At 40.9% G+C, this 26,767-nt stretch overlaps 2 protein-coding genes across 3 annotated transcripts in view; both read left to right on the forward strand.

The window, feature by feature from the left end:
- The window catches only part of ghrb (growth hormone receptor b), a 32,606-nt gene extending 17,590 nt beyond the window's left edge, over positions 1-15,016 (forward strand). For both annotated transcript variants that reach the window (XM_033646644.2, XM_033646645.2), the window contains 7 exons: positions 4,604-4,739; positions 7,653-7,831; positions 8,287-8,465; positions 8,591-8,735; positions 9,982-10,072; positions 10,360-10,429; positions 13,097-15,016. In XM_033646644.2, coding sequence (XP_033502535.1) covers positions 4,604-4,739; positions 7,653-7,831; positions 8,287-8,465; positions 8,591-8,735; positions 9,982-10,072; positions 10,360-10,429; positions 13,097-13,954 — 1,658 coding nt within the window. In that variant the 3' untranslated portion in view covers positions 13,955-15,016. The remainder of the gene's footprint in view (positions 1-4,603; positions 4,740-7,652; positions 7,832-8,286; positions 8,466-8,590; positions 8,736-9,981; positions 10,073-10,359; positions 10,430-13,096) is intronic.
- Positions 15,017-16,673: 1,657 nt separating this feature from the next.
- ccdc152 (coiled-coil domain containing 152) lies at positions 16,674-26,731 on the forward strand. Its single transcript, XM_033647648.2, has 8 exons — positions 16,674-16,896; positions 17,107-17,212; positions 17,510-17,578; positions 17,949-18,013; positions 18,666-18,801; positions 19,362-19,489; positions 19,746-19,853; positions 24,397-26,731. The coding sequence occupies exons 1-8, from the start codon at positions 16,834-16,836 to the stop codon at positions 24,523-24,525; spliced, it is 804 nt and encodes a 267-aa protein (XP_033503539.1). The 5' UTR covers positions 16,674-16,833; the 3' UTR covers positions 24,526-26,731.
- The last annotated feature ends 36 nt before the right edge of the window (positions 26,732-26,767 follow it).

Raw genomic sequence — 26,767 nt, forward strand, 5'->3', positions numbered from 1 at the left:
GATGTGTTAAAAAGTTAAGAACCTGGGCACACAAATAATCAAAAAAAGAGGGTTACACTACAATTAAATTTCGTATTGTCAATATAATTTGAATGTAAAAAATACTTCAAAATTAACTTGATTTAGCTTCTTAATCATTTTAACTTTATATATTATATTATGGGATCACCTGTATTGATGCATTATTGTGTAAGTAGCATTTTAATCAAGCGGCAACCTTCGGGGCTAAAAATAAAGCCAACGCAGAGGTGCCAAAAACTGCAGTTCCTCGAATGGCCACTTGAGGCTGGCTCCAAATGTGAGTCAATCCCCATAGACCTCCATGTTAAAATGCCCAACTTTACTTTACAGCACAATTAAACACATTTACAGCCTGGTATAAAAAATGTCTTTGGTCTGATTAGCTAATTTCCACCTTCATGACAACTGTACGGAGGATGAATTTCATATAAATCACTCATTCACATTTTATTGAGGCTCAAAGTTATGCATAATGAAGGTAAAGCTGGTTTAACTGACAGACTGGCTGCCGGTAGTGTCCTCGAGTTCTCAGTCGGATCCACCCCTCGCGCCTTCACAGTTCCACCCTCTTTTCCAAATATGGTCACTTCTGGCTCCAAAAATCCAAGATGGGGACGTCCAAAATGCCAAATTCAAGGCTTCGAAACTGGAGTCCACAAACCAATAGTTGACGTCACAATCATACATGATTAGGGCTGCTCCCGACTAAGAATTTTCCTAGTCAACCAATAGTCATCATTTAGGGCCATTAGTCGACAAGTCGCCTGCATGTTTACGATATTAATTTATCTATTAAATGATATATTTTGGGCGGGGCAGCACAATGGTTTGAGTTGAAGGTGTGAGAAAGAATAGTATCAGTAACATTGTTAACACTGTGCTACATTACAGAGAAATACAAAACCGTACTAATGAACCTTCATTAATATAGGCCTATATTTTATCTACAAGTGCACGTCACACACTGAGTGAGCCGCCTGTTAATGACGCTGTGGGCTAATGGGCATGTAGCTACTTCCATGTTTCGGATGATACGTCATGTTTGTAGTCCACCAATGAAGATGAGTTTACATATCACCTTGGGTTCGTCCTTCACCTGATCAACTTTTCCTTATCTATCAGACTTATTATTTACTGTTTGGTATTCTGATCTCTAGAAATGCTTGTAAGCTAAATATGTGTTTTGCATGTAATCTAAAATCTGCACAACATGAAAGTATATTCATGGAACAAGTCTGTTTCTTTAAAATTATGTTCATAATGGGAGGTAATGCTGCCCAGATTACACTCTTTATCAACATAATGAGAAACATTCATTACCGTTAATACTAGATTTATCAGTAAAGTGCCCATTGTTTTCCCCACAATATCTGCATGTATCAACTAAAGCATTCTGTTAAGATTCTCACAGCACTGGGTCCAGGTAAGGAAAGCTCAAGGTCATGGTTTAATACAGAAAAAGTCAACACTGACTTGAACCACGAGATGTTTACTTGCCGAACTGAAACCACAATATTTCCCTGAGTCTAAGTGCTTTGTTTGTTGCTCAACCCAAACCTCAAGTGGGACTCAGGATGCGAACCTCTGCACTCTGCACGCCCACCATTCACAACCACCACCTACCCACGTATGCCAGGCAGTAAATACCCATGGTTCTTCAATCAGTCGAGAAGAAACGTTGGCAAGTATCACAATCCAGGCAGCTGTGGCATTTTCCCTAGAAATGTATCTGCTTATATAACTCAATAGCATATAAACGTCATTTGTTGGAGACAAGGTTGCAAATAAAAGTTCCTGTGAAATGTGATTTGGCAGAATAAGGGGGCTGCTATTTTCTGGAAACAAGGTTATTTGAGATCCGTTCACAGAAAAAGCTCAGATCTGAATACTGTCTTTGACAAACCCTTTGAATGAATTACCAGTCAAATTATTTCATAACTCTAAAGTGGTGGGCGTCTGAGCGAAGATAATTCTGTTCTTCTGCTCCCAAGGTCAACAATACATTTTCATGCTGAAGCTATTGCATCACTTTAATGCAGTCCTGTCAGTCCAAGATAGCCATGTAGTCCTGCCCCTTGACTTGCCCTCACTCACCTGAGAGATATTACAGGAGTAGCTACCGCTGTGTATGGCAGAATGAGATGTGACTTCATTTCTGTCGTCTTACTGCATATACTTGTAAGTACTCGAACACCCCCCCCCCCACCCCCCCACCCCCCCCCAAAAAAAAAGTATAGTAAATCAATATGACACAACCTACAAACCATCCGAATGTCCCCATGTATCATGATGATGAGCCATTTAAATGCTCTACATAGCTGAGTGTCAAATTGATTTTTCCCCTAATCCTGAGCTAAGCAGAGTTCCGAGGAGGATCTGGTAAGCAGGTTATTTTTAACCTGTAACTCCCCTTCCCTGAAGCACCCTAAGCAGGCCAGAGGTATTCATCATCTGCTCCGAGCGCTGCCTCTCAGCTGTGAAGGAGCCATCTTGTACTCACACGTCTCTGCTCTCAGCCAGCGCGGGGCGAGTGTGTTGTTTTTCTCTGACGTGTTGATGTGGTCAGCTGCCTGCTGCTGCTGTCCCCAGAATCAATGATCACAAAGCCTCCTGGTAATACAACCAGCAGTGTTTACTTAGGGGAATAGAAAAAGGCCCCCTCAGCTCTTTGTTTAAAGGGACAGTTCACCCACATTAAACAAATATATCTGCCTCACTTCTGGTGCTACAGTAGCGAGTCATGCAGAAAGGTTGTTAAGCAAACTCAATCCACTTGTGAGGACTGAGATGCTCTAAAAAAGCAGCCCTGTTCCCTAGAAATTATGTTTACACCGCAAAACGTCAGTCAGTAGCCTGGGCGTATAATTGCTTAAATCACTGAACTCAACAGGCGTCTATATGGGACAGGTCTTTAATTCCCTTTGCACAAAACTGTTGCTCAGAAGGGAAATACAATAAAATTGTTTATTTGTACCAGTTTAAATATTACTTTTATAAAAAGTATGCTTCGAATAACATCAAGTGTGTGCTTCATGGCACGTGAGGAAAGCTTTTCCCTGTTAAAACAATGTTACGAAAAAACACTTGATTCTTTTGATTGGTGGACCCTCACAGACTACAGGAATATAAATAACCAGGTAATACCAGGTAATGGAGGAACAGACACATATTCTGACTTTATGACAGCTTCAGAAGAACAGAGCCACCACTTGTTTTTCCATCATGCCACTAAATCTGAATGACTTACGGCCCTCTCTGGTGCTCATGGTGTCAGTCAAATGAAATCAACCAAGCTAGCGATATGTAGCATCTCTATTGACAAAAAGTTAAATATTTATATTTGTATGTGCGATCTAAATAGCTAAATAACGTTAAGCTGATAGTCAACAATCTGGTTTTATACGTCCAAAGAACTTCTATGAAAATAAACTGCTTGGCAACCAGACCAGGCTTCTAATTGAGACAGGCCTTTTATTTGTCAAAATGTGTAGCTACACTAGGCTAGTAAAAGGGATGGGACAATACTGTTATTGAAGTTTCTCAGTATACATTGTTACAATACAATACGTTTTGAGGGAAACCTAATGCAGAGTAGAGCTTAGATCGGGCCCAAAAAATCCAGCCTGACCCCACCCGAGCCCGTGCATGTTCTGTCTGAGCCCGGCCTGGCCCATCCCTTTAACTGTAATTACGAGCCCGAGCCTGGTTTAAACCTGACATGTTTTTTTGAGGATATGAACATGGACATTGAAGGCTGACTCTCGTCTTTCTTTCCATGGCGAGCCTTCGTCATGTGCCTCTTAAGTGTCGAGGTCTCAGTCTTTTTGCTGACGTATACCAGCATTGTGCTGCACTTGGTACACTCGACGAAGCTGACACACGTTATCACCATCGACAACTCACGTGTGTGAGATTTACAGATTTACAAAGGACAGTTATAAAAAGAAATGACTTTAATTAAAGCTGCAGAATGTGTTTGCTTTTCTATTCCACACATTCTTCTTCCCCTAAATCTTTCTGTAGGAGACAATATCGTCCATCTACAGCACACTTGAAAACTGAGTATTTTTTTGTATATATACTAACTGTTTTGAGTATACTTAAATGTGTCCCGCTGACAGTGTGAACACACTTATGCAGGCAGGAATTAGGACACAGCTAAGGTCTGCTGCAAGAGAGTTGTAGGAACGTGCTCCGTGCACACACGGTTTGACTTTATGCAGCGAGTAAAACAGGATCCAAGTCGTACTTTCTGTACATAGAGTACAGAGAAAGCAAATAACTCATTCCACGACAGCCGTGGCAGTAAACTCTCCAGCTGCAGCTTTTCCTTGAAGAGCAGTAAAATGACTTCCAGGAAAGTGCTGATGTTCGCCCTGTGGCTTGGCTTGCTCAGAGACTTAGGTTACAGATATTTTCCTGTCCCTGAGGTGCAGCACAGCCCACCCTCAAAGGCACCGATGACTCACAATGGTTGCAGCGAAGAAAAGAAAGTTGAAAAGATCTTTGCAGTAATAGAAATAATTAGATGTGTAATTCATTTCCTTTTATCTAATTTCCTCACTGTCTATGTTCCCCACAGTCCTCCCCGATGCACACCCACACCTCACTGGCTGCGTCTCTGCCAACATGGAGACTTTCCGCTGCAGATGGAATGTCGGCACTTCCCAGAGCCTCTCCGAGCCGGGAGCTCTCCGCTTATTCTACATCAACAAAAAGTAAAGGACAAACTTTGTGATTAGTAACAGATATATGTGCGTTATCTGTATGTTTAAGCAAGTCAAGGTTAGAGATAAACAAAAGGGAAACAGATGAGAAGAGGGGTTTTTTTTGTTGTTGTTGTTGTTTTTTAGATTGTCTTTTGTTTTTATTTGGATACAACTCAGCAGAGTACATATAATTACAAAGTGCATGGAAAAAAGGATAAAAAAAATTGAATTTAGAAAAAATGTTTTATAAGACATCAAAGAATCATAACAATTCAAAATAATGCAGAAAACTAATTAAGAATAAAACTTATGGTTATTTTGATTGTCGATTAGTTAGTCTGTAAAATGTAGAAAATGGTGTTATCCAAAGCCCAAGATGATGCCCTCAAATGTCTTGTTTTGTCCAAAATAAAACAATATTCAGTTAACTGTCTCACAGGAGTCAAGCCAGTCAAACCAGAAAATATTCAGATTTAAGAAACTGCAATAAGAGAAATTTTACTTTTTTTCCTGAAAAAATGTTCAACCTGATTAATCAATAATCAGATTAGTTGGTGATTAATTTAATTGTTGACTTATCGTTGCAGCTCTAATTCACTGCAGTACGTGGTGTGTGTGTGACACAGATAAAGAGAGCATCTTAGGAATAAATGGAAAGAGAAAGAACTTGATACATGTAAAGTCTGTTTGTGTCTGATAAGGACAGAGGGGAAACAAGTGCCCGTTGTTAGAAAATGCATCTAAGTGAATTCAGGTTAGAGTCGTAAACGGCTTCATAAAATCCCTCGTCACCCACATTTTTAAGGTCAAGCGTGGTCGCTGCTTTTACAACTCAAATGTGCACATGGTTGAGTCTAAACCTTATCAGGCATGTGGCGCACCTGCACCAGCACTCTGTGTTGACAAGGCAAAAGTCCAGTTCAAGCTGACACTTAACTGTGACATTTAAGTTTATCTGTGGCTGTAATCATGTTATGTTATCAAACAGTTTAACATTAAAAAACTTGGGTTTGTGAAATTAAAAAATGCACCTAAAGGCCACGAGATTTCCTAAAGATGCTGGTTAAAGGATAAACCTGGTATCACCTATATTGCATTAGTCTGTATTTTTCCAATTGTCAACAGAAAGAAAACAACCTTGAAATTGTGTTGGTTTTTCTGGCTCCCCTTCTCTGTTTGATATTCAGCCCCAAATCCACCAGTTCCAATAAAAACATCAATAAAACACACAAATATATGGTAAAATATTTAGAAAATTCTTGGAAATTTTACAAGAAAGCTGGGCGTTATTAACAAACTTTAGCTCGACTGGGTATTAGGCCTGTAACTTTTTCAATAAGTCAAGTATAAATCATTAGAATAAATGTGAACACAACCCTTAATTAACATTTTACCAAAGTGATTAGTCCCGAAACAGGGAAGGTTATTTACAATATTTTTTTATGCAGAAGAAAACGAAAATGTTACATTGAAGTGCCCCGAATAAATTCTGAGATGTAATATTGGAGTTTATACGATATACTTGTTTAATCCAGTGGTTCCCAACTGATGGGTCGCGGTCCAAAAGTGGGTTGTGGGTCATTCTTACAAGTGACTTGTTTGGAAAAATCACACTTTATTTTGAAGTACAGTGAATTTCTGGCGCATAGCTTTTATTTCGAAGTGCCATTTCCTTGGGAAACAGCTCCAGTTCCCAAGGGAGATTGTAGAAGCATCGCTCCGGCGAGACCTGGTCCTGTGGTCAGAAGCTCGCAAGACGGTCCTGCTGGTTGAGCTCACTGTCCCGTGGGAGGAGGGTCTGGAGGCTGCCCACGAGCGGAAGCGATCCAAGTACGCAGACCTGGCGGCGGACTGCAGGGAGGCGGGCTGGAAAGCCGTCACGTGCCCCATCGAATTGGGGTGTAGGGGCTTCGTTGGTTCCTCAGCTGCTCGCCTACTCCACAACATGGGATGCACAGGAGTGGGGCATCGGAAAGCCAATAAAGAACTGGCTGAGGAGGCGGAAAAAGGCAGTTTCTGGCTGTGGTTAAGGAGGAAGCATAGGAGTTGGGGGCCGGTCAACACCTAGGGCATCAGCAGAGGGTGGCAGGGAGAGATCCCTGCCATTGCTCCTTCACCAGGAGATGTACTGGGGTTAAAGGAGCAAAACATTAATGAGCGGTGGTCCCCAGCTGATGACCCGCATAGGCCCACAGGTGTTAGTGACACTTGCATAAAAGGCAGCGGCGGAGGTGCGTCAGGCAGCAATGCCCAGCAGGTAGACCATCAACCTGTATCATGATGAGTATTTCAAAGTGCCATTTCCTGCTGAAGGTTGAATGACTAACGGACAGCTACTTGACAGAGACAGCAAACTAGCTCGGCGACATGGCCGAACGCAGGTATGACGTGAATTACATTAAACTGTGTGGACCCTGAACAAACGACTAAGGAGAAATCTAGACTCTTTGACGGGACCAGTTGGGAACCACTGGTTTAATCCTCAAGAACTGAATTGAACTGAATCGAATCAGGACTTTCTGAATCAGTATTCAATCAGGAGTGCAGCCCAGTCTTTACCACTGCCTTCAGGCCCAAATGTCAACTTTATTCACTAGATATTTCATAATCTAATTTGCAGATTGGCATGAAACCTACAGAGCACGTTCATGCTCCCCAGAGGAAAAATACTTTTAATCTGAACGACCCCCCAAACATTCCTTTAGCATCACCCTCAAGGCAAACTTAGCACTGTAATCTGCACTAATGGTTTTAGAATAGCTGAAAGATTATACTCTGTATATCCTGTCAGGATCTACAGCTATAATGACGTTGATTTTTTCCATCATAAATATTTAGAATATGCTTTGAGTAGACTTTCTGAATCAGGGTGCTTCCTGTCACCTCCTTCCTCTCATTCATGCTGTCTTTCCTGTCTTGCAGATCACCTCATGCTCCTCCCAAAGAGTGGAGCGAGTGTCCTCACTACAGCACCGACAGGCCCAATGAGTGCTTTTTCAATGAGAACCACACATCCATCTGGACGCCTTACCTTGTCCAGCTCAGCTCGAGGGATCAAGCCATCCTCTATGATGAGAACAGCTTCAACGTTCAAGACATTGGTGAGTTTAACGGCCCTCTGTTATGATCTAGATAAGAGAAAGTTGATAAAAACTGGACCAAAACCAATGTCAGGTTTTCCCATATTCCACTTCGTTTCCACTTTTAAGTTTTTTTAAAGATTTTTAAGTTTATTTCTTTGCAACCTGGAAAAGTACCAGTGTTCTCCAATTCCCAGATTTAGCTTCTGTTCTACAACCTGTTGGAAGAGCCTAAACAGATATCTACACCTTCAAGCTTATCTTATGAGTCTTAGCTATTTGTACATTGTCAAAACATTGTGGCAATGATATTTTAAACAACGGTGTGCCTCCAAGTTTGCAACAACAGTTTGAGGAGGAGGTGGTTGGAAAGACATGTTCAGCAATCACATTCGGATGTAGTGTTAAGGTGTTCACTTCCTTTTGTCCATGTGGTATAAAAGAAGAAGATAAAACTATTATTTTCTGGCCTGCAGTGCAACCAGATCCTCCATTTGGTGTGAACTGGACGCTGCTGAATGTGAGTTTGACCGGCACTCACTATGACATCATTGTGAACTGGAAGCCACCTCAGTCGGCAGATGTGGAGATGGGATGGATGAGGCTGCAGTACGAGGTCCAGTACCGAGAAGTCAACTCTGACCTATGGGAAGCGGTGGGTGTCTTTTAAGCTAATTACGGCCAACTTTTTATCGTCAAAGGAAGCACGAATGTGTCTTAGAGGAGATGTGATGCTGCAGCACTGCGTCTGACATTTGAACCTTGTTTTCTTCACCACAGCTCGACCTTGTGACGAGCACACATCGCTCCATTTTTGGGCTTCAAACTAACGTCAATCACGAGGTTCGGGTCCGGTGCAAAATGTTCGGTGGGAAAGAGTTCGGAGAGTTCAGCGACTCTGTGTTTGTGCACGTTCCATCGAAAGGTAAACACTCACTGCTATGTTTATAGGCTGGGTGGACAGAGCTGTTACACGTGCTGTTAGAAGGGTTTTTCAATATACATTATATCTGTAGAGGCTGCAGCCGAGTGTCCTTGTCACAGTGAATAGTCGTCTCAATATTCCTGCTTACAGTTCGTCTAATAGCTCCCCCCTGCTTCTGCTGAGTGTCAGAATCAATTCATGAAAAATAAATGATATTCTAGTCAATACCTGTTAGAGTTTCTCAACGCTGTGATCAGAATGCACCAGTAGCCATGTGGGAGTCCTTTTATGCCTAAATAATGCTTAAATATTAAAGAGTTCATATTGCACACTCCCGTCCTGCTACTACAAAACGTGTTTCCCTCTGCAAACCGTAAAGTTGGTCCATTTTCCAAGGTGTGCCTCCATTTCTCTACGCAAACAAAAGATGGCAGCCATAAAAGAAAGCTGTTTAATGCATTAAACATCTTGCTTTCAAAGGCTTTGTTTATTTCAGACAAGAGCAGCATTGTATTTCTGTAGCTTTAATATAATCAACATTTCAAATGTAACAAGACTGAAAGGCTACAGCCATCCTAGCTGTTCTGGAAGGCAATAGTTACAGCTGTGCTTTGTGCTAAATGCTAATATCACTATGCTAACATGCTGCTATTTTGCATATATAATGTTTAATGTGTTCATTTTGGTTTAGCATATTAGCATGCTAACATTTGTACAGTTGAGGCTGACTGGGACGCCATCAGTAAAGTAGATATTTGGATGTATAAAGAGAGCTGGATACAGCATTAGAGGTTGGGCTCTGTTCTGTTTCAAGTGACCTGGATCCTCATCCATGGGCCCATAAAGCAAGTGCACTAGAGACTTCCACCAGCCGAGTAGGCTATATCAAGTTTAAGTGCTCTGCTACCTTGAATGGGGATAAAATGATTTGATTGTGCAGCTCTTCTAGACTTTCAAAATGTTATCAGACCAAATGGATCAAATCCCAATAGCTGAAACGAGTCATTTCACAGGTGTTGTGATGCCCCAAAAAATGTATCCACTGATTTACAGATGTCACGTTCCCAATGTAAGTCAATGGCGTGACGCACCCAGAAGTTGTACATCCACAATTTGGCCACTATGTAAAATTGGCTTCAAAGTCCGGTGCTTATACATTTGTACACATAAAACCTTAACATACATTTTCATTATGGAGTAATATATTCAGTATATAGGGTTAATCTGTGTGCATTTCTTTCCCCAGTGTCGAGATTCCCAGTGGTGGCCTTGCTCATCTTCGGTGCCTTGTGTCTTGTAACCATCTTGATGTTAGTCATCATATCGCAGCAGGAAAAGTAAGTCCTTCGCAACATCAGGATTTCCGTGTAGGTTTTGAAAATCACTGAGAAACGAGGACGTACAGAATGCTGCTCAGTGATCAGCACAGTGTGGGCTGCATGACCTTGAAAAACTGCCTCTGTGTCTGTGTTATCAGTGATGTCATTCAAAAATGTTTAAATGTGAGACGTTCTATACATCTGCTAATTATCTGCTGTTAATACTGAGATCTGAAGTCAAGCGTGTTTTGTTTGCTATTGCTATTCATGTGTTAATGTCGGTTTCATTTTTTTCTATACCCAAGGTTGATGGTGATTCTTTTGCCTCCTGTTCCTGGACCTAAAATCAGAGGGATTGACCCTGAACTACTCAAGGTATTCATTTACATGTTATTATGCTTGACCATGACTTGTCCTAGCACACTCTGTATTGAAGTGAATCTTCATCTAAAGGATCAGACACACCAAACCAACGTCAGAGAACTAGAAGGCCCACGCCGTGTCACCTCACGTCGCTGTGTCTCAGCCAAAAAGTTGCACTTGAACACGCCAAACATAACTCTCCATACCAGCAGACAGTCGTCATCTGTGATCGACATACAAAAAGGAAAACCAGGAGACCGTCTTGGCGCTAGTTAGACAGTTATCGACACAATCCAATGCTGAAAGAGCAAAGCATATTTACCATGCGCCAGTGAGCAATAATAAAAACCATCAGGAAACGTTTCTGCTAAAGAGCTCAATAGCTAAAAGAATATGCTTACCTCATGTAACAAGTTGGTTTTGGTTTCACTCCCTCTTGAGTATAGCTTTACCGGCGCCAATTCAACATGCTGAATGGCCCAAAAAAACTCCAATGGGGGCAACAGTGTGGGACACACTACACAGGCGAGTGTGGCAAACGCTCACCAATGGCCCTTTGACCGATGGTCAACCGTTGACCTGGTGTGTCTGGGCCTTTAAATGTGTCAAGGCCCATAGAAAACTTTTTGAGGGGAGCTTTTGACTGAGATTTTTAAGGTTTTTAACACCCTCAGTCTTTTTAGATTTTGTCATCATTCCCACCTTTTTATCTTAAATGATAATATTACTTAAATCACTCAACTCCTTCAACTTTCAGGGCTCACTTATTCTAAAAGACCTCACTTGAAATGGGCTTGAAGAAACTCACTAGCCTAGCAACAATAAGGCTACAAACAGCTCATGATGCGACACTCTCTGTAGGAGACACTATTTCCACACAACAACAACAATATCTGATGTCAATATGCAATGGCCAAGTTTCATTTCATTTATTTTCATTCATTTTATTTGTAAGGACAGCGCACATTGAACAACATTTCTGTAAATGTGCCAGTGTTAGCCAGCTGGCTAATTTTCAACTGCAGTCCTTTGGCAAGATGTTTTGAAACCAATAAAACGATAAGATTCACAAGACAAACTCAGAGGACAAAGACAGCATAAAGTCATAAACACAGCATTAACTACAACAAATAAAATTCTCAAGATAGAACTCAAGCCATGCAAAGCAACAAGCAACAGCAGAGCATCATTACAATACAATAACACAACAAACAGCATGTTAGCACAGACAGACATACAGGCAACACACAGCTTAGCGTTACATGCAGACATGCAGAGCAGCAAGAGACAGTAAACATAGGTAAAAAAAACAATAGTCATTATATGGGTCTTCATAAAATGTTAAAAGATACAGTCACAGGTAAGCACTATGGTCATGTGCACTCACACACAAGCCACGCAACACAAAGTTAGCCATATTGGCTGTGAGACACACTTGTTTTTCACTTGTGCAAATAACCCATTAAGGTAAAAGATCAAACAGAGAGAAAAAAAAGGTCAAAGAGTGTAGAAGTAATTAGTTAATCCACTACTTGTATCCATCCCTACACCACAGTGAGGTTTGTGTGTTATCCTGAGAGAAGTTCCTAATGTTACATAGGTTGTAAATGGTACATTGAAACTAGTAAGTTTGATCGTAAAGCTGTCAATGATTTGTTGCACCACGGGGACATATGGTTCATCTTTGCTGCTATGGCATAAAGTCCATACCAACCAAAATATTGCTGCAGAAAATTACATTTTTACTTCCTGTGGCCAATCAGTAAAAAGCTCTATTCTGTCCAAAGGCCCAAATTGCGTTAATCAGCAAACAACAACAGAAAGATACATGAAGTAGGACAACGCATTATGATTAAGTGAGAATTATACAACCTTGACCTACAGCTAGTGCGGCAACAAACTGTGACATCAGCTGGTGAAACTGTCAACATCGGGTAATGTAATGGTACCTGATTATTGAGCAGATGAAACTGTAACGCTGTAACGGACACATAACGACAGCCTACACTGGCCAACTGTTCTAAATTCGTAGTCGTAAATTATAAAGTTATCTAACCCTATGTATCTGCTTGCCAGTGTGACACAGACAATATTAATATGCAATGTTATTGGTGCCTAAAGTCCAACATAAGTTAAAAATGACATTCAAAGTAGGCTGTGTTTGAAATTTACTTATAGCTGGTGCAAGCCAGTGCTGATCTTGAAGTGAGAATTTGAGCAAGACTAACTCAATTTAGTTTGAGTCCACTGTATTGGAGAAGGAGCCGAAATCTCACGGACTCAAAAAGATTTCGGGGATACTTATTGCCTGTATCTGTTGTCTGTTTCTCTTGGGCATTGGTGAAGGTTTGTAAGACATTGGTGTGTGTCTGTGAGGGCATGTGGGTGCTCACATGTGTTCTTGTGTTTACGTCTTTGTGTCTTTATACGAGTAAATGAGAAATAGGTTTTTTTGTTCATTGGATGAACTTACCCTTGAGGGGAAATTCTGGTTGATTGCAACAAGAGTCTTGTTTTCATAGTTTTGGCCATTGTATCTGTCAACAATGAAAGAACTGTGCTCATCAAACCAGTTGCTAGGATAAGGTCAGGCAGATTTTACACAAGCCAACAGTTGACTTTAACTTGATGAGAGCAATATTGATTGAGTCTATCAACTGTATTTTCTTTACCTCACAGAAAGGGAAGCTGAGGGAGTTGACATCCATCTTGGGCGGCCCCCCTGATCTGAGGCCGGAGCTGTACAACAACGACCCCTGGGTGGAATTCATCGATCTGGACATCGAGGAGCAGAGTGACAGACTCACAGACCTGGACACGGAGTGCCTCATGGAGCGCTCTTTGTCTTCTAACTGCTCCCCCCTGTCCATCGGCTTCAGAGACGACGACTCGGGCCGGGCCAGCTGCTGCGACCCAGATCTCCCCAGCGACCCTGAACCATCCCCTTTCATTCCTCTCATCCCCAATCAAATCCACAGTAAGGAACCTGCATGCCTGACACCCTGCGAGCCAAACTCCCCGGCCCAGAGCCCCACAGCTGGGGAGCCTTTTTCTGTAGCGCCAGGCAGAGAGGCAATGTACACCATGGTGAGTGAGGTGAGGTCATCAGGCAAGGTGCTGCTGTCGCCGGAAGAGCAGACTGAGGTGGAGAAACCCACTAGCAAAGACACAGAGAAAGAGAAGATGGCAGAGAAAGAGAAAGAAAAGAAAGAGTTCCAGCTCCTGGTGGTGAATCCAGAACATGGAGGTTACACCTCAGAGCTCAACGCAGGAAAAATGAGCCCAAGATCGTCCTCAGGAGACATGAGTGAACCCTGCCAGACAGGAGGAGACTCCCCTTACCACAAATCAGATCCCACCCCCTTGTCCCCTCTTTCCCCTGCACCTGTCTACACCGTGGTCGAAGGTGTTGACATGCAGAACAGCCTCTTACTTACACCAAACTCGACGCCTGCTCCCCAGCTGATAATCCCGAAAACCGTGCCGACACCAGACGGCTACCTAACCCCTGACCTTTTGGGAAGCATCACACCATAGATCAGCACTGACTCTTCACAGCTAAGACTATTCTCAAAGGCACATAAAAGCTTGAAAACAGTCTTGGAGATCGACTATTGAGGGTCCTATGATTGAGTGTTGAATATCAGGTCTCCTAAAATAGCTGTGTCTGTACTGCCACAACCTCTGACCTCCCGCTGCTCCCTCTGACAGAGCTGTAAAGCTGGAAGTTTGGTATGAGGGAGGAAGAGCACGTCAGACTTTGTTTTACCGCAGTTGTGAAAAGGGCAAAGGGAAACTTTATCATTCATTTGGAGTCGTCTTCAGTATTCACTCGCCTGTAACTCCTCTGGTTTGGTGGTCTGGTCCATCAGCTCCTGAGGAAAATCTCTGGCTCTTCAGCAGCTTCACTGTCTTCACCAACTTGTCTCTGAGTTTGTGCGTCTGCCAAAAGAGGCGTTAAAGTTCTGTAGCACTGCAGAGTTGGTGGTAATTCCCTGCAGTTTTGTCACTATGAGTAACCTCTTCGACATCACAGGTAGTCATTTCATTCAATGTTAAAATAAGAGTATTGAATTTAAATGAGAGTGCATTTAATTTACGGTCACATGCTTCATAACGGTGATTTTGTACATATCAGAAGCTTCAGGTCATGATATACTCTCGTCTTTTTATGAATCCAACATTTTTATATTTTTTTTGTAACATTCCTTTTCAGGCTTTAAGATAAAAATGGCCATGAGGAAAATGTTACTTGCCAATCAGCCTTTATTGGGGTATTGCTGCCAACATATGATTAAAATAAAGCATGAGCTGTTCGCATGTAAAAGAATCAAATGGAACATACAATAGTGTCTTATTTTTGTTCTAAATTGTGAAACATTTTCAGGGCTGACAGCCAAAATAATTTGGATTGCGAGTCAGTATTTCTTTTTGAGTGCATGGACTATTAAAGTTTGTATGCTTTAGGTTGGTTTCTGGTTGACAGTGCATATGATGCAGATTTAAAGTTGGGGGTACATGGTCATCAGTGTTGAATTTTTACGGTTATTGCATTTTAACCGTTCAGGTGTTACAAATAAACAACTTTCATACCTTTTACTTTGCCTGTGTCATTAATATCAGATAGTTTTAAACCGCAAAGATGACTGCAGTTAATTTCTGTTCAGAGTGTACAAAGAGGAATACTCATTCAGTGGTGGAGGAAGTATAGGTCTTTTTTTTTTTTAGCAGAAGTAGCAGCATTCTTTTATCCCCCTTCTTATTAACGCTCTATACCGCTGATGATAGCAATAGGCAAGTGTCTTAACATCCAAACGTTTTGGGGTGACACTCCCCTGGTCGGTCTACTGAACCAAGGCAATGACCTGTCCTGCAAAAGAGAGGTTGTATCATTTGTCAGCTGCTGTGATGCAATTTCTTTGAAATGAAATGCTAGGAAGACCAAAGACCTAGTAACTGGTTTCCAAAAAAGAGGGAGGAGGTCCTCTCAGTGGTAATAAAGGATCAGCAGACAGAAATTGTCCAGTCGGACAAATATATTTATGTCTACCTGGATAGTGAAGTAAACTGGAATGATAAAACTGATGTTTTATTGAACAGGGCTCAGTCGAGGTTATTCTTTTTCATTCTTTATTCTTACATCCTCTGACATTAGCAGAAGGTTTCTACATGTTTATCAGGGTATCTTGACTAGTGTCCTCTTCTATGCTGCGCTCTGCTGGGGAGGCAGCATCACTGCAGATAACACAAACAGGATCAATAAGATTATCAGAAAGGCTGGCTGCAGTGACTGGCCTCACTCCACTAACTTGAGGTCACTTTAGCAAAGAGAATAAGGGTCTAACTAAAACCAGATTTGTAATTTAAAAGCCATCCATTACACTATGTTTTTCATACAGACATAGAAGCTCATTCAGTGAGCAATTCAGAAGGACTTTTGTTCCAGCAGCAGCAACAGCTGAGGCCACATCTAGAAGATCATTCTGTCAGAATTGCCTTCATTTATTTGTTGCATTGTGCATTAGTATTTGTTGTGTACTGCCAGGGTACTGTGTACATTGTTGTCTGTACCAGTGGCTTCTGGTGGTAAATGGGTTTCTCCACTGGGGATTAATAAGGTTTTCTAATTTAATCTAATTGCATAGGGAAAATACTAAATTAAAAGATATGGCTTCTGTATTGGAATTTAAATAAAGTGGTTGATCATATGCATTGCATATCATTAAAAAAACTGCAGAAAAGATATATTTGGCAGATATATAGATGAGGAAAGGTTCTGTTAGAGGAGTGCATATTTACTTTGTAACACTGAGTGGAACTTGGACTGTAAATAAATTGGGCTTCTTATTTTTTTAATTGGGTGGTGAATAGACTGGGGATAGTTGTATATCAGTTGTAAATAAATTTGGGAATTTGTTGACATGAGTTAGAAGACATGTAAGAAAGGGGTAAGGACATAAGTTTTACTAATTATTTTCAGACACTGTTATTTTTGTCTTATGTCTTTTTGGGTTCGAAATAAAGTTATTCATTCAATTATTGAAGTCTGCGTAAACACACACATTTAAATAAATGGCTCTGTGAAATGCATTACATTTTGTATGTTCAAATCTATATTATTTTTTACTCTGAAATGTTAAAGAAAAGTATTAAGTGCATTAAACGGAAGTACTAAAATAGGCCATCTGAAAAATGTACATGAATATCTTAAAGACGCGCATGCGCACGTAGGCATAGCCGTTTACCAGCACGCGCATAATGTAGATTTCAAGCTAGCTTAAACAGCGGAACTTGTTAGCTAACGGTTAAAGATTTTTTCAAGCTAGTTAGTGTAACTTTAGCCTTAATTTAACCGAAGCAGTAACACGAAATTATTACCTTTTACTACAGTCGTTGCTCTTTCTCAGACAAGTAAAATGATAAAGTTAAACTGTGTTAATCTTGACAGGTTTATGTCGGAGTTTACTCAACTAGAACAGGTAACATCATCGTTAGCTAGCTATGCTAACTCACTCTCGCTAGTTATGGATGCCTTTTTGTCTGTTTGTTAGACTAAGGAGTTAAGAGACACTGAACTAAAACTTAAACCATACTATCTGGGATGTTTTAATATATACCCCGCAATTACAGCGCCCATTAGTTACTGTTGTCTGGAGTGAACAGCATCTCCACCTGTCTTTATGAAACAGAAAATTACAGGGCTTACTGGCAAAAACAGCATGTTGGAGATCATGCTGGAGGATGCTCATAGACTCCTGAAATTCTCCCAGACCAAGGAGAAAAGTCTGATTGAGGGTGAGCTTTTGTTCTTTCATCTGAGAACTGGGGGTTTATATTAATTTCACGTTTTAATTGCAGTGTTTTTAGGAGCCTTGTGGCAGTTGATTTGGTGTGTATATGTCGCCTCCTGCTGGTGATTTTGCTAAACAACACGTTGACCTGGCATCTACAGTTCACGGTCCAGGAAATATCCTGCATTTGTTCAAATGTACAGAGGAGCTGATGTATGAGAGAGAGTATAATTTCTAATACATTAAAAGGCAGGTGAGATTCATAGCCACAGAGAGTATTCTTTCGACCTACCTGTTGCAGAGAGAGACAGTCTTCTCGTCTCAGTGAACAGACTGCAGCAGACTCTGCAGGAGCAGTGCAACCTCAGAGGTAAAGGCAAATAACCCACGAGACACACATTTAAAAACATACGCTAATGCACCTAGATAATTGCAATACTCTAATCGGTCTTAAGCAGGGAAATAAATATGCATGGAGCCAATCCTAAGCACTCATGTAGCACAGGATTAAGTCAAAGAAGAATAATGTGGTCCACGACAAATAAATGGTCTTCCAGTTCTAGATTTATAAGCGTTGCTATTGTTGTTTTTAATGTTGCCTTGAAGTGGAAAAGGTCTTATTTTCGGTGTGATAACCATTTAATATCCAAAATGTAAATAACCCTATAAATATACTAATTCACTTAATTATGTATAAAGGGATTTGCGTCCTGTGACTGTTCTGAAACTGTTTGTTGTAGTGGAGAATGAGAGACTGAAGAACGACATGGCGGACCTGAAACAACAGAATGAAAGAACAGCAGAGGTAAAATTTTGAACACTGGTAGAATTTATCATTATGTAAATTGAACACAGCAGTGAATCAGGAAGTTTAATTGAAAGGTGAATGTTTCCATTTCTGTATAGCTGGTCTGTGGACACATTACTGTTCTCTGTATGTTTTTGATATGAATTATAGACATTAATTTATCTTTGTAGGCTGTACACAATGGTGTCATTTCCTCAGGGTCTGTTATAGTGTTCAGTTGGTTTAGTCATCATTATTTTTCTAAACTTTGTCTAAATACTGTCCTGCTCCCAAAATCCAGATAAGAGAAGCTCTAAAATTGATTTTTTTTTAAATGTGTTCAGTTGAGTTGCCTTCAATTATTACTGTGCGCTGACAGAAATATTAAGCTTTGTGATTTCTGTAGTCACTGTGAAGGCCATACAATAATTCACCCTTCGCTCTATATTTGGAGAAGAAATCTATGTAAAATGTACGGGTTTTTTTTTCTGCCTCGTAACTCCAGCTACTGAATTACATTTCAGTTTGACATCATAATAATAATTTTGATTCTCTCCATAACTATATCTTCCTACTAAAGCTTCTTGGTGCCTTTCAAAACCTTAAATCTAGGTAGCAATTCCAAACGTTTGGTTGTAAATGATTTCAGCTAGATATATGTTCTCATCAGGATGGAGCGGCTGAGCTTCAGCAGCTCATCAGTGAGATGGCAGCAGAAAGAGAGAGACACAAGAGGGAGCTAGAGACTGTCAGGCAGCAGTGCAGGAGCGTGGTGGAGGATGTCCACAGGAAGGGTTTCATTCAGTGTAAGGCCAAATAACACTAAATACTCCTCACAATGCATCCATGCTGCTTCTTTGCTACTTTTGAGGGTTTGCATTCTATAATGTTTTTTATGTCATGTTTAAGTCTTTCATGCTTATGTCGTATGTTTTTATTGTGTCCTGCTTGTGGATGGATGACAGATTGTGAGCTGGAGAAGCAAGACAAATTTCTGTGCAAACAGACAATAAAGTATTATCTTATCTTATCTCTTACACTTAGGCAGTGACGGTGTTGATGTTATAATGTTTCAGAGAGTACTTTGTTAAACATGCTCAATATAACCTCCCTACAGCCTTAAAGTCCTCATACAAGACATAGAAAGCGGATCAGATATATTCTTAAATTTATATTTAACACTTGTGGTTGCAATGTAAGTGTGAAGCATTTCCCACTTCATTTTCCTGTGAAACATTAAATGTGAGAGTTGCATAGCAACAGTAACAATGATATCAGCCCACAGCACAGGAGAAGAAATTAAATGTGTATAGTGTGTAAGTAATGTGTGTGTGTGTCTGGGGCCTGCTGTTTTATCTCCTGACAGTGGAAGCTAAAGATGCTGAAGTAAAGAACCTGTTGGAGAAAAAAGATCTGGATCTGGAGGAGCTGAAGAAGAAGCTGAAGGACCAGGAGAGGGAGAGGCAGAGTGAGCTCCTCAAGCTACAGATGGAAGTAAATTGAAAGCTATACTTCATGTTGAATAGTGTCGCTGGGGTTAATTTGTCATTAAACATGTTCAAAGTCACAAGAATTTACTTTTTCTTCCTAACAAGTGTTTGATACAAAGGAATAGACTAATATTGATTTATTGATATTTATCAGTTGATATGAAGCTCCTGTCAATCAATAATAACTGTAAATTACCTGTCCTAACCAGTTTCAGCTTTTCTATAAGCTTGTCTGTGTTTTGCTTTGTACGTTTTGGCAGTTTGGTGCAAAGTTAGCCAGAGTTCAGAGCACAGCAGCTCAGTGGAGTCAGCAGCAGCAGCAGCAACAACAACATGGTTCCAACCTTCCACAGAGTGTCTTCAAGAGGGTGAGCAGCCCACACAGTACCTTTTTTAACATAGTTTTTCATACAGTTTGTAGGAGTGAGGGGAGAACTGTAGGTATAAGTGATTATGATGTTTGATCCTGCAAGACGCTTCAAGTGTCTGTCTTCATATTTTCTTTTTTTACATCATCACCATAAAAAAAAGATCCTTGAACAAAATCCTCAGTTTCAATAAAGTGATTCATTGGACTAAATAGGTTCGTCCTCTTTTAAATTGAATCAACTTTCTTTCATGAATAAATGTAATTTATGGTGCTGTGATATTGCGACTAGACCGCCCCATTAATACAGGTATGTGCCTCCCTTTGGGTGCCACAGGAAGGAAAACAGTTTTTGACTGCAGTGAAAATTCTGCTTTTGAATGGCTTAATGCCAGTGAGTCTGGATTGAAGCCGAATATTGTTAAATAAAAATTACTGCATGCATATTTTTCAAGAAATTGACTTTTGGACTTAACGGGATGGTGCACCCAAAAATGAAAATTCAGCCATTATCTACTCACCCATATGCCGAGGGAGGCTCAGGTGAAGTTTAAGAGTCCTCACAACACTTGTGGAGATCCAACGGGGGAGTGGGTAGCAGCACAACTGCACACCTAATGGAGGCTTACGGTACCCCAGATTAAAATGTCCAAGAACACATAATTGAAAACACAGAATATCTCCATACTGCTCGTCCGTAGTGATCCAAGTGTCCTGAAGCCCCGACATAAAAAGTTGTTTGGAAAAACGTCATGTGAACTCTGTTTTTAGCCTCATTGTAGCCTGCAGCTCTAACTACCTCTCAGTGCACCGCGTTCACGTGTGTGCACTTGCGCAAGACTGTGAGACATGGGCATTGCCTTTGGACGAGCAGTATGGAGATATTTTGTGGTTTCATTATGTGTTCTTGGACGTTTTAATCTGGGTCGCCGTCAGCCATTAGGTGTGCAGTTGTGCTGCTACCCAATCTCCCCTTGGATCTCCGCAAGTGTTGTGAGGTCTCTGAAACTTCACCAGAGCCTCCCTCGGCATGAGGATGAGTAGATAATGGCTGATTTTTAATTTTTGGGTGCATGATCCCTTTAACCACGCTCTGAAGTTATTGGAAATGGTTGAATTACACAATTCGGAAACAATCTTACGCAGCCACCACTGGAATCCAATTCTACAAATAATATAATATTTGTGTATCCTAATCTTTATCTGCAGCTGTGCTGAATGATGATTTAAAATTGAGTGTCGACGTTATGACCGAAGCTTCTGTGCCTCTAACTGGAGTCGTATGCTTTCAACATGAAGTCAACTGTGGAGGCTGAAAAGCTTGCTGGCAAGATCAGTGATGACGACAAGCACTAGTCTACAAATTTCATTAGATTTGACCTGGCTGTCTCATCCTGTTAGTCCCCACCTTCAGAGTGACATCAGGCTGCTTTCCAGCATGCCCCAGTTGCTTTGTCTGAAGGACAAATGTCTGGAAAACAAAGCCTGAAAGTGCATTAAGACCTGATTTTCATCTGGTGTTTCTCTCACAGATTTGACCTCTGCAGCATTTGATTATGTTTATTTACTCCAAACAGCCAATATGCTGACTGTGTGTGCATTACTAGCCAACTACAGCTCATGTCTGTGCAGAGTTTTTGATGCACTGTCCTTGGTCACCCTGATATGTGCAACACATTTATTGTTCAAACCAGTGCAAGTGTATGGGTCTACGTTGACTCAGCAATCAAACACTTCCTTTGGAGAGGTGGTCATCGCTTATGGCAGCCACTCTCCAACAAGGGCAGAACATGGTTGTAACTTACCACTCATTATACGCTGGGTGCTGCGTCTGCAGGAGTCATCTTTACTCTGTGGGGTGCCCCAAAGCATGTCTTGTCAGATCAGGGACCTCAGTTCACGTCTGAAGTTTTCAGTGAGCTCTGTCATAGCTGGAGAGTTACCCAGAAACTCACCGCTGTCTATCATCCACAGACTTACATGTCTGAGTGTATTAACTGCTCTCTAAAAGGCATGACAGCTTATTATGTTACTGGATTTGCAATTTGCCCTGAGCCCTGCGCTCAGTGAAGCCACTGGCTTTGCCCCAGTGGAGCTGCTGCTTACAGGGTCTTTGAAGGGACCGTTTGCCAGGAAGCTTGAGCTGTCTTCCCAGGTCCCATGTGCTCTTGAAAAATGTCCAAGCTCTTGTAGAGTCAAACCTGGAAAAGGCAAAAAGGAAACAGGCTCATACTTAGAACAAAAAAAGGCTAAATGTTAGATACAAAGATAGAGATATGGTGTGGTTGAAAGCTCATCCCCTGTCCCTCATTATTTTATACTTGCTGCTTAATTCCCATTTTTGCTGGATGTCACAGTTCCCCTGAGTTGATTAGAGGGTAATTCAGATCACCTGTTGTGCAGAGTGTGGGTACTGACTCCTGATTAAGAATGGAGAGCAGCTTGGTGCATTGTTTCTCTGGGCCAATCAGGGTGTGACAACACCTTTTCTGAGGACTTAAGAGAGGGGAGAAAAGGCACACTCAGGGCATTCTGATCCTTCTTTAACAAAATGCAGCCCTGGTGTTAGCAAATATCATCAGCCACAAACTCTGGTCTCTAGGTCCTGAATTCTGTGCTGTCTATTGCTGTGTAGTTTAAGGGTGATTGAAAACCTAAGTGGAGGGAATATTAAAGAACCCCCTCACACTAGGTCACCTGCATCATCAGGCTGTGCTTTGTGTTTTCATGCAAGAGTTCAGCTTGCCAAACTATCACCTAATACTGCAGGCTTCATATAGTGATTTTATTTATTGGTTTATTTCATCGAGACCCAATATAACCCCTACCCCCATATATAAATGTCTTTATTATTAGCAATGAGAATCATGAGACTTGTTTTTACAAGTGAATATTTTTCATTAAGTGGTTAGGAACTGGTTCTTACACCTCTTTCCAACCAGCTGGAATCTGGTTGATCAGTACCACCACACATCTGTGAAGTGTGCACACAAAACAGTTTTTCCTTTCATAAAACCAAGGAAAAGAACAAGGTATTTTACTGAAATTGATGTATTTTCAACTCATGTAGACATAATTTTGACTCAGGTTGCACTGCCCAGAGTAAATATACGACTGATTGCATCCACTTTGGTCTTTCAGGGTTCCTACGCAGTATAGAAAAGTATGAAAGTTGATTTTAGTAACTTCTAGGTCTGGATGAGTATGGAAAAAAGATGCATGTTTGATAATCACTGCACAAGTTGTGTTAGAGTTTGTAAACGGTTGATAAAAGGTTTACCACTGTGTGGCCAAAGCGAGCTTGATGTTGTTGAAAGCAAGGCAAGAAGTATGGTGTGTGACTCAACACACACTCCTATGCAGAGCTGCAGCTACGACTGTACATCACAGCCTGAAAAACAAGTGCCTTCTTAGTGAATGCTCATCTGCAACCAGATAAGTTTGAAAGAAAATGTGGCATTATCTTTAATATCCTAAGTACATAGCATCTCAAATAACCAATATATATTTTCTGCATAAGAAAACCTGTATGGCTGCGTTAATGGTTGTTTCCAGGGACACTGTGAATAAACAAGGCTGCACAGGCTCGTCAAAATTCAATTATTTTACTTTTTTCAATTAATTTTGGTTCTTATTTATAAAAGACAAAAAAATCTCTATGTTAAAAAAATGTGAGTATGGGTAGCACTGTTTAGTTTACTTCCTCTTGGGGCAGAGATGTTTGACAACGGAGTGTTGTCAAACTTTCTGCGTAGGAGACTGAACTGAACAGCCACAGTTGTCCAAGGGCTCGCTTGAACATCCCAGATATAAAGCCTGGTTGGCTAAGGATTCTAAATGGGAAAGAAAAGCTTGATACAACCTTTGCAAAAATTAGTGAGACATCTCCAACATGTGCAAAGTCACTTCCTCTTTGCTCGGCCCAACCCAACATAAAAAGTCAACTGCAATGGTGTCAAGTGTAGAATTTTGAAATGGGAAACTGTTTAGAAATGGTTGTCTTTGAATAGGCATTAAATAAACAATTGCACCACTTCTTAATATCACCTTGCGTTCAGTGGAACACAGATTCTCTGTGTGTGTTCTGTTGTCAGCAGCTATGTCTCATCACATCAACATTCTCTTGATCCAACTTCTCAAATATGAGAACTGCTTTTCTCAGTTTAATGTCATTGTGAATTTAATAGCATTTTGAAAGTCACCTTGGGATCTGGGAAATTGTGATGTGCATTTTGAACACTAAATTAATTAAGAAAATAATCATTTCAGAAATCATAATATGATAATGAAAACATTAGATAGTTCCAGCTCCAGAACAAATTTGATGAGCAGTCCCGAAATATAAACACCACACACCACAGTCCTTTACCTGGTACAGCCATTCACAAGAGTCACTGAATAATAGATTTAGAATTCGTGGGTGTTGTTTTTGTAGGTCATCCACTGTTAGCTGTGTGGTTCTGTTCTGAGAAATGGGTTGCATGTCTTGTTTGTAATGCCTCTCTTTAGCATAGTGTGTGTGGATTAACTGTGTGTGTCCTCAGAAGCTGCAGTTCTTCCAGGAGGAAAAGAACAAGGAGATTGTGGCTCTGCGTCAGAGAATCAAAGAGCTGGAAGAGAACCAGCGAGCCAGTGGCTTGAGTGACAGCCGTCTGAAGAGGAGAAAGATGTAGTTTGGTCAGAGGCTAAAGAGCTGTTGACCTGTCGGCTCTGCAGGTGCATCAATCTCCCCACTTCTCAGGGGGGCTTGTTTTTTACGTATTTATTTAATTTCATTTGGCTCGATTTGTATTTCAGTTTCGTTTCAAAGCAAAATTCAGTTGTTTCTCAGCGCTGTTGACTTATTTTACAGATCACTTCATTGACCACACTGCTTCTCTTGCACTGTCATACTTCAGCTCTGCAGATTCACCGTGCTGCTTGCAGGTGACCAGAGTACAGAGAGCACATGTAAACACAGGCCATACTCCTGTCTAAGGCTTTAATCCAATCAGACGCCTGCATGGGCGGGCAGGAGGCACTGAAGAAGGAGGGGTGCACCTCGTGAATCAGATAGCTGGCAGGCCAATCTCATTCAGGGAGTTAAACCTGTTTATCTCTGTTCATTCAAAGAAAACAAACCATTTAACTCCCATTCATTTATCCTGGTTATGTCAGATTCATTTAATTCAAACTTTCTGAAAAAGTAGAGCTCTTGATCTTTATTTCCTGTAAATTGTGTTTAATGATTTTCCATTGTGATGTTTAGGAAAGTAAAGGTCTGTAAATATCTGCTTTTCTCAATAGCCTAAAACTTTTACATCTACCCGAATAGTTTATTAAAAATCAGCTTCTTTATATGCGTCAGCTTTTGATTTTTAACATGAGAGGGAAGTGTTCAGTGAGATCATTCATAGTAATGCAGGTATCCTGGATTTGAAGTCTTCCTGAGCATGACTCTGTCTCTTGAAAGATGTTGGACTTTCCACATCCCAGCCTGCACTCATTGGAGCCAAACTGACACTGGAGAAATTTGATAATCAGAAAATATGATCTGAACAATACCTTGGCTGATATTTGCTTATAATTCTGGTAATTGAAAAATTGAGAGCAGAAATTAAAGATGAAGGGGCAGAATCTATTCATATTTGAAATTCATCTCTAAAGCATATATGCCAAATTGTGACGAGTGCAGTTTCCCAAATCAACCCTGTTGCCAGAAAGTGTTTGCATTGTACATTTGTGTAAACCATGGATATGTCACATTTATACGTTAGTACATTGTGGATTTGTAGAAACTCAAAATTTCAACACCGCTGTGGTTAATGCGTGGCTAGATTTATGCACAAAAAAAACACTTGTTTATAATAACATACAGCTACTTTTCGTGGCACAATCACATCAGAAATCTCAACCATGGCATTATAAAAACAACTGCTTTTCCTTGCAGTCGTCCAGAAGGAAATGCAGCAATGTCTCAGCAAAAACAACTGCTGTTCATGGTGTAAAAATAGCGGTTGATCACCAAAAACCCTCCACATTATGTGTCTAAAATGCCCCTGGAAAAAACAGTTTTGTTTGTTGGTCTTGTGCAGTGGTTTGCAACTTGGTAGGCATCTTGCTTAGGTGACTCACCATCCACTGTCCCCTTCACCTCCAGATGACAAAGTCAGCTCACATCATATCATTGGATTTAAAGTTAAGTAGTATATGAGACTGAAACATGCAACATACTTGTGGTTTGCAGAAACGTTCAATGCAAACATTTTTCTTATGGCTTTTTCTTTTGACCAAAACATGTACTGAGCGGGACTTTTTACAGTTGAAAAACAACAAGCTAAACGCTGCACCAGTTGTGCTGTAATGCTAAGCTAAACTTGTATTATTTAAAAGAAAGCAGATTTGAATGCGTTCTTTAACTTTCCTGATGTCCTGACTTGTTTCTCCCAGCTGCCCCTCCACTGTCCCTCACAGGGACAACACACCTGTACAAAGATGCAGTGCCTGGTGAAGTGTTGACCTCATGCTTTGTAATCTCTTTATCTGTGCTGCTCAGCCACCGTCTAAAGGGGACAGAGAGCTAATCCTTATGGGAACATTGGGTAACACCGTTGCATAACATTTCATCTTCACAAAAGCTTAGAGATCAACCTTGGCTGCATAACACGGCCATGTGTCACACAGGTGGGCTTTGCTACACATGCAAACCAAACTGCTTGTATATACTGTGGATACAATATTTGTGCACATTTGTCGTGCGTTGCGTCCTTCTGGCCTCATTTTTGCTGCCCCGAACTGGTGTTAGCCGTTTGAAGGGATTGGCACAGTCCTAAATTGAAGCAGGATTAGAGTTCATGACACCACCTTGATCCTTGTTCAGTGAGGAGGAGACGATGAAGATAGGCAGAGGTGAGGGGTGTGGCCAGGGAAGCTCTG

This window comes from Epinephelus lanceolatus, chromosome 19, assembly GCF_041903045.1.
Source record: "Epinephelus lanceolatus isolate andai-2023 chromosome 19, ASM4190304v1, whole genome shotgun sequence".
Lineage (NCBI taxonomy): Eukaryota > Metazoa > Chordata > Actinopteri > Perciformes > Serranidae > Epinephelus > Epinephelus lanceolatus.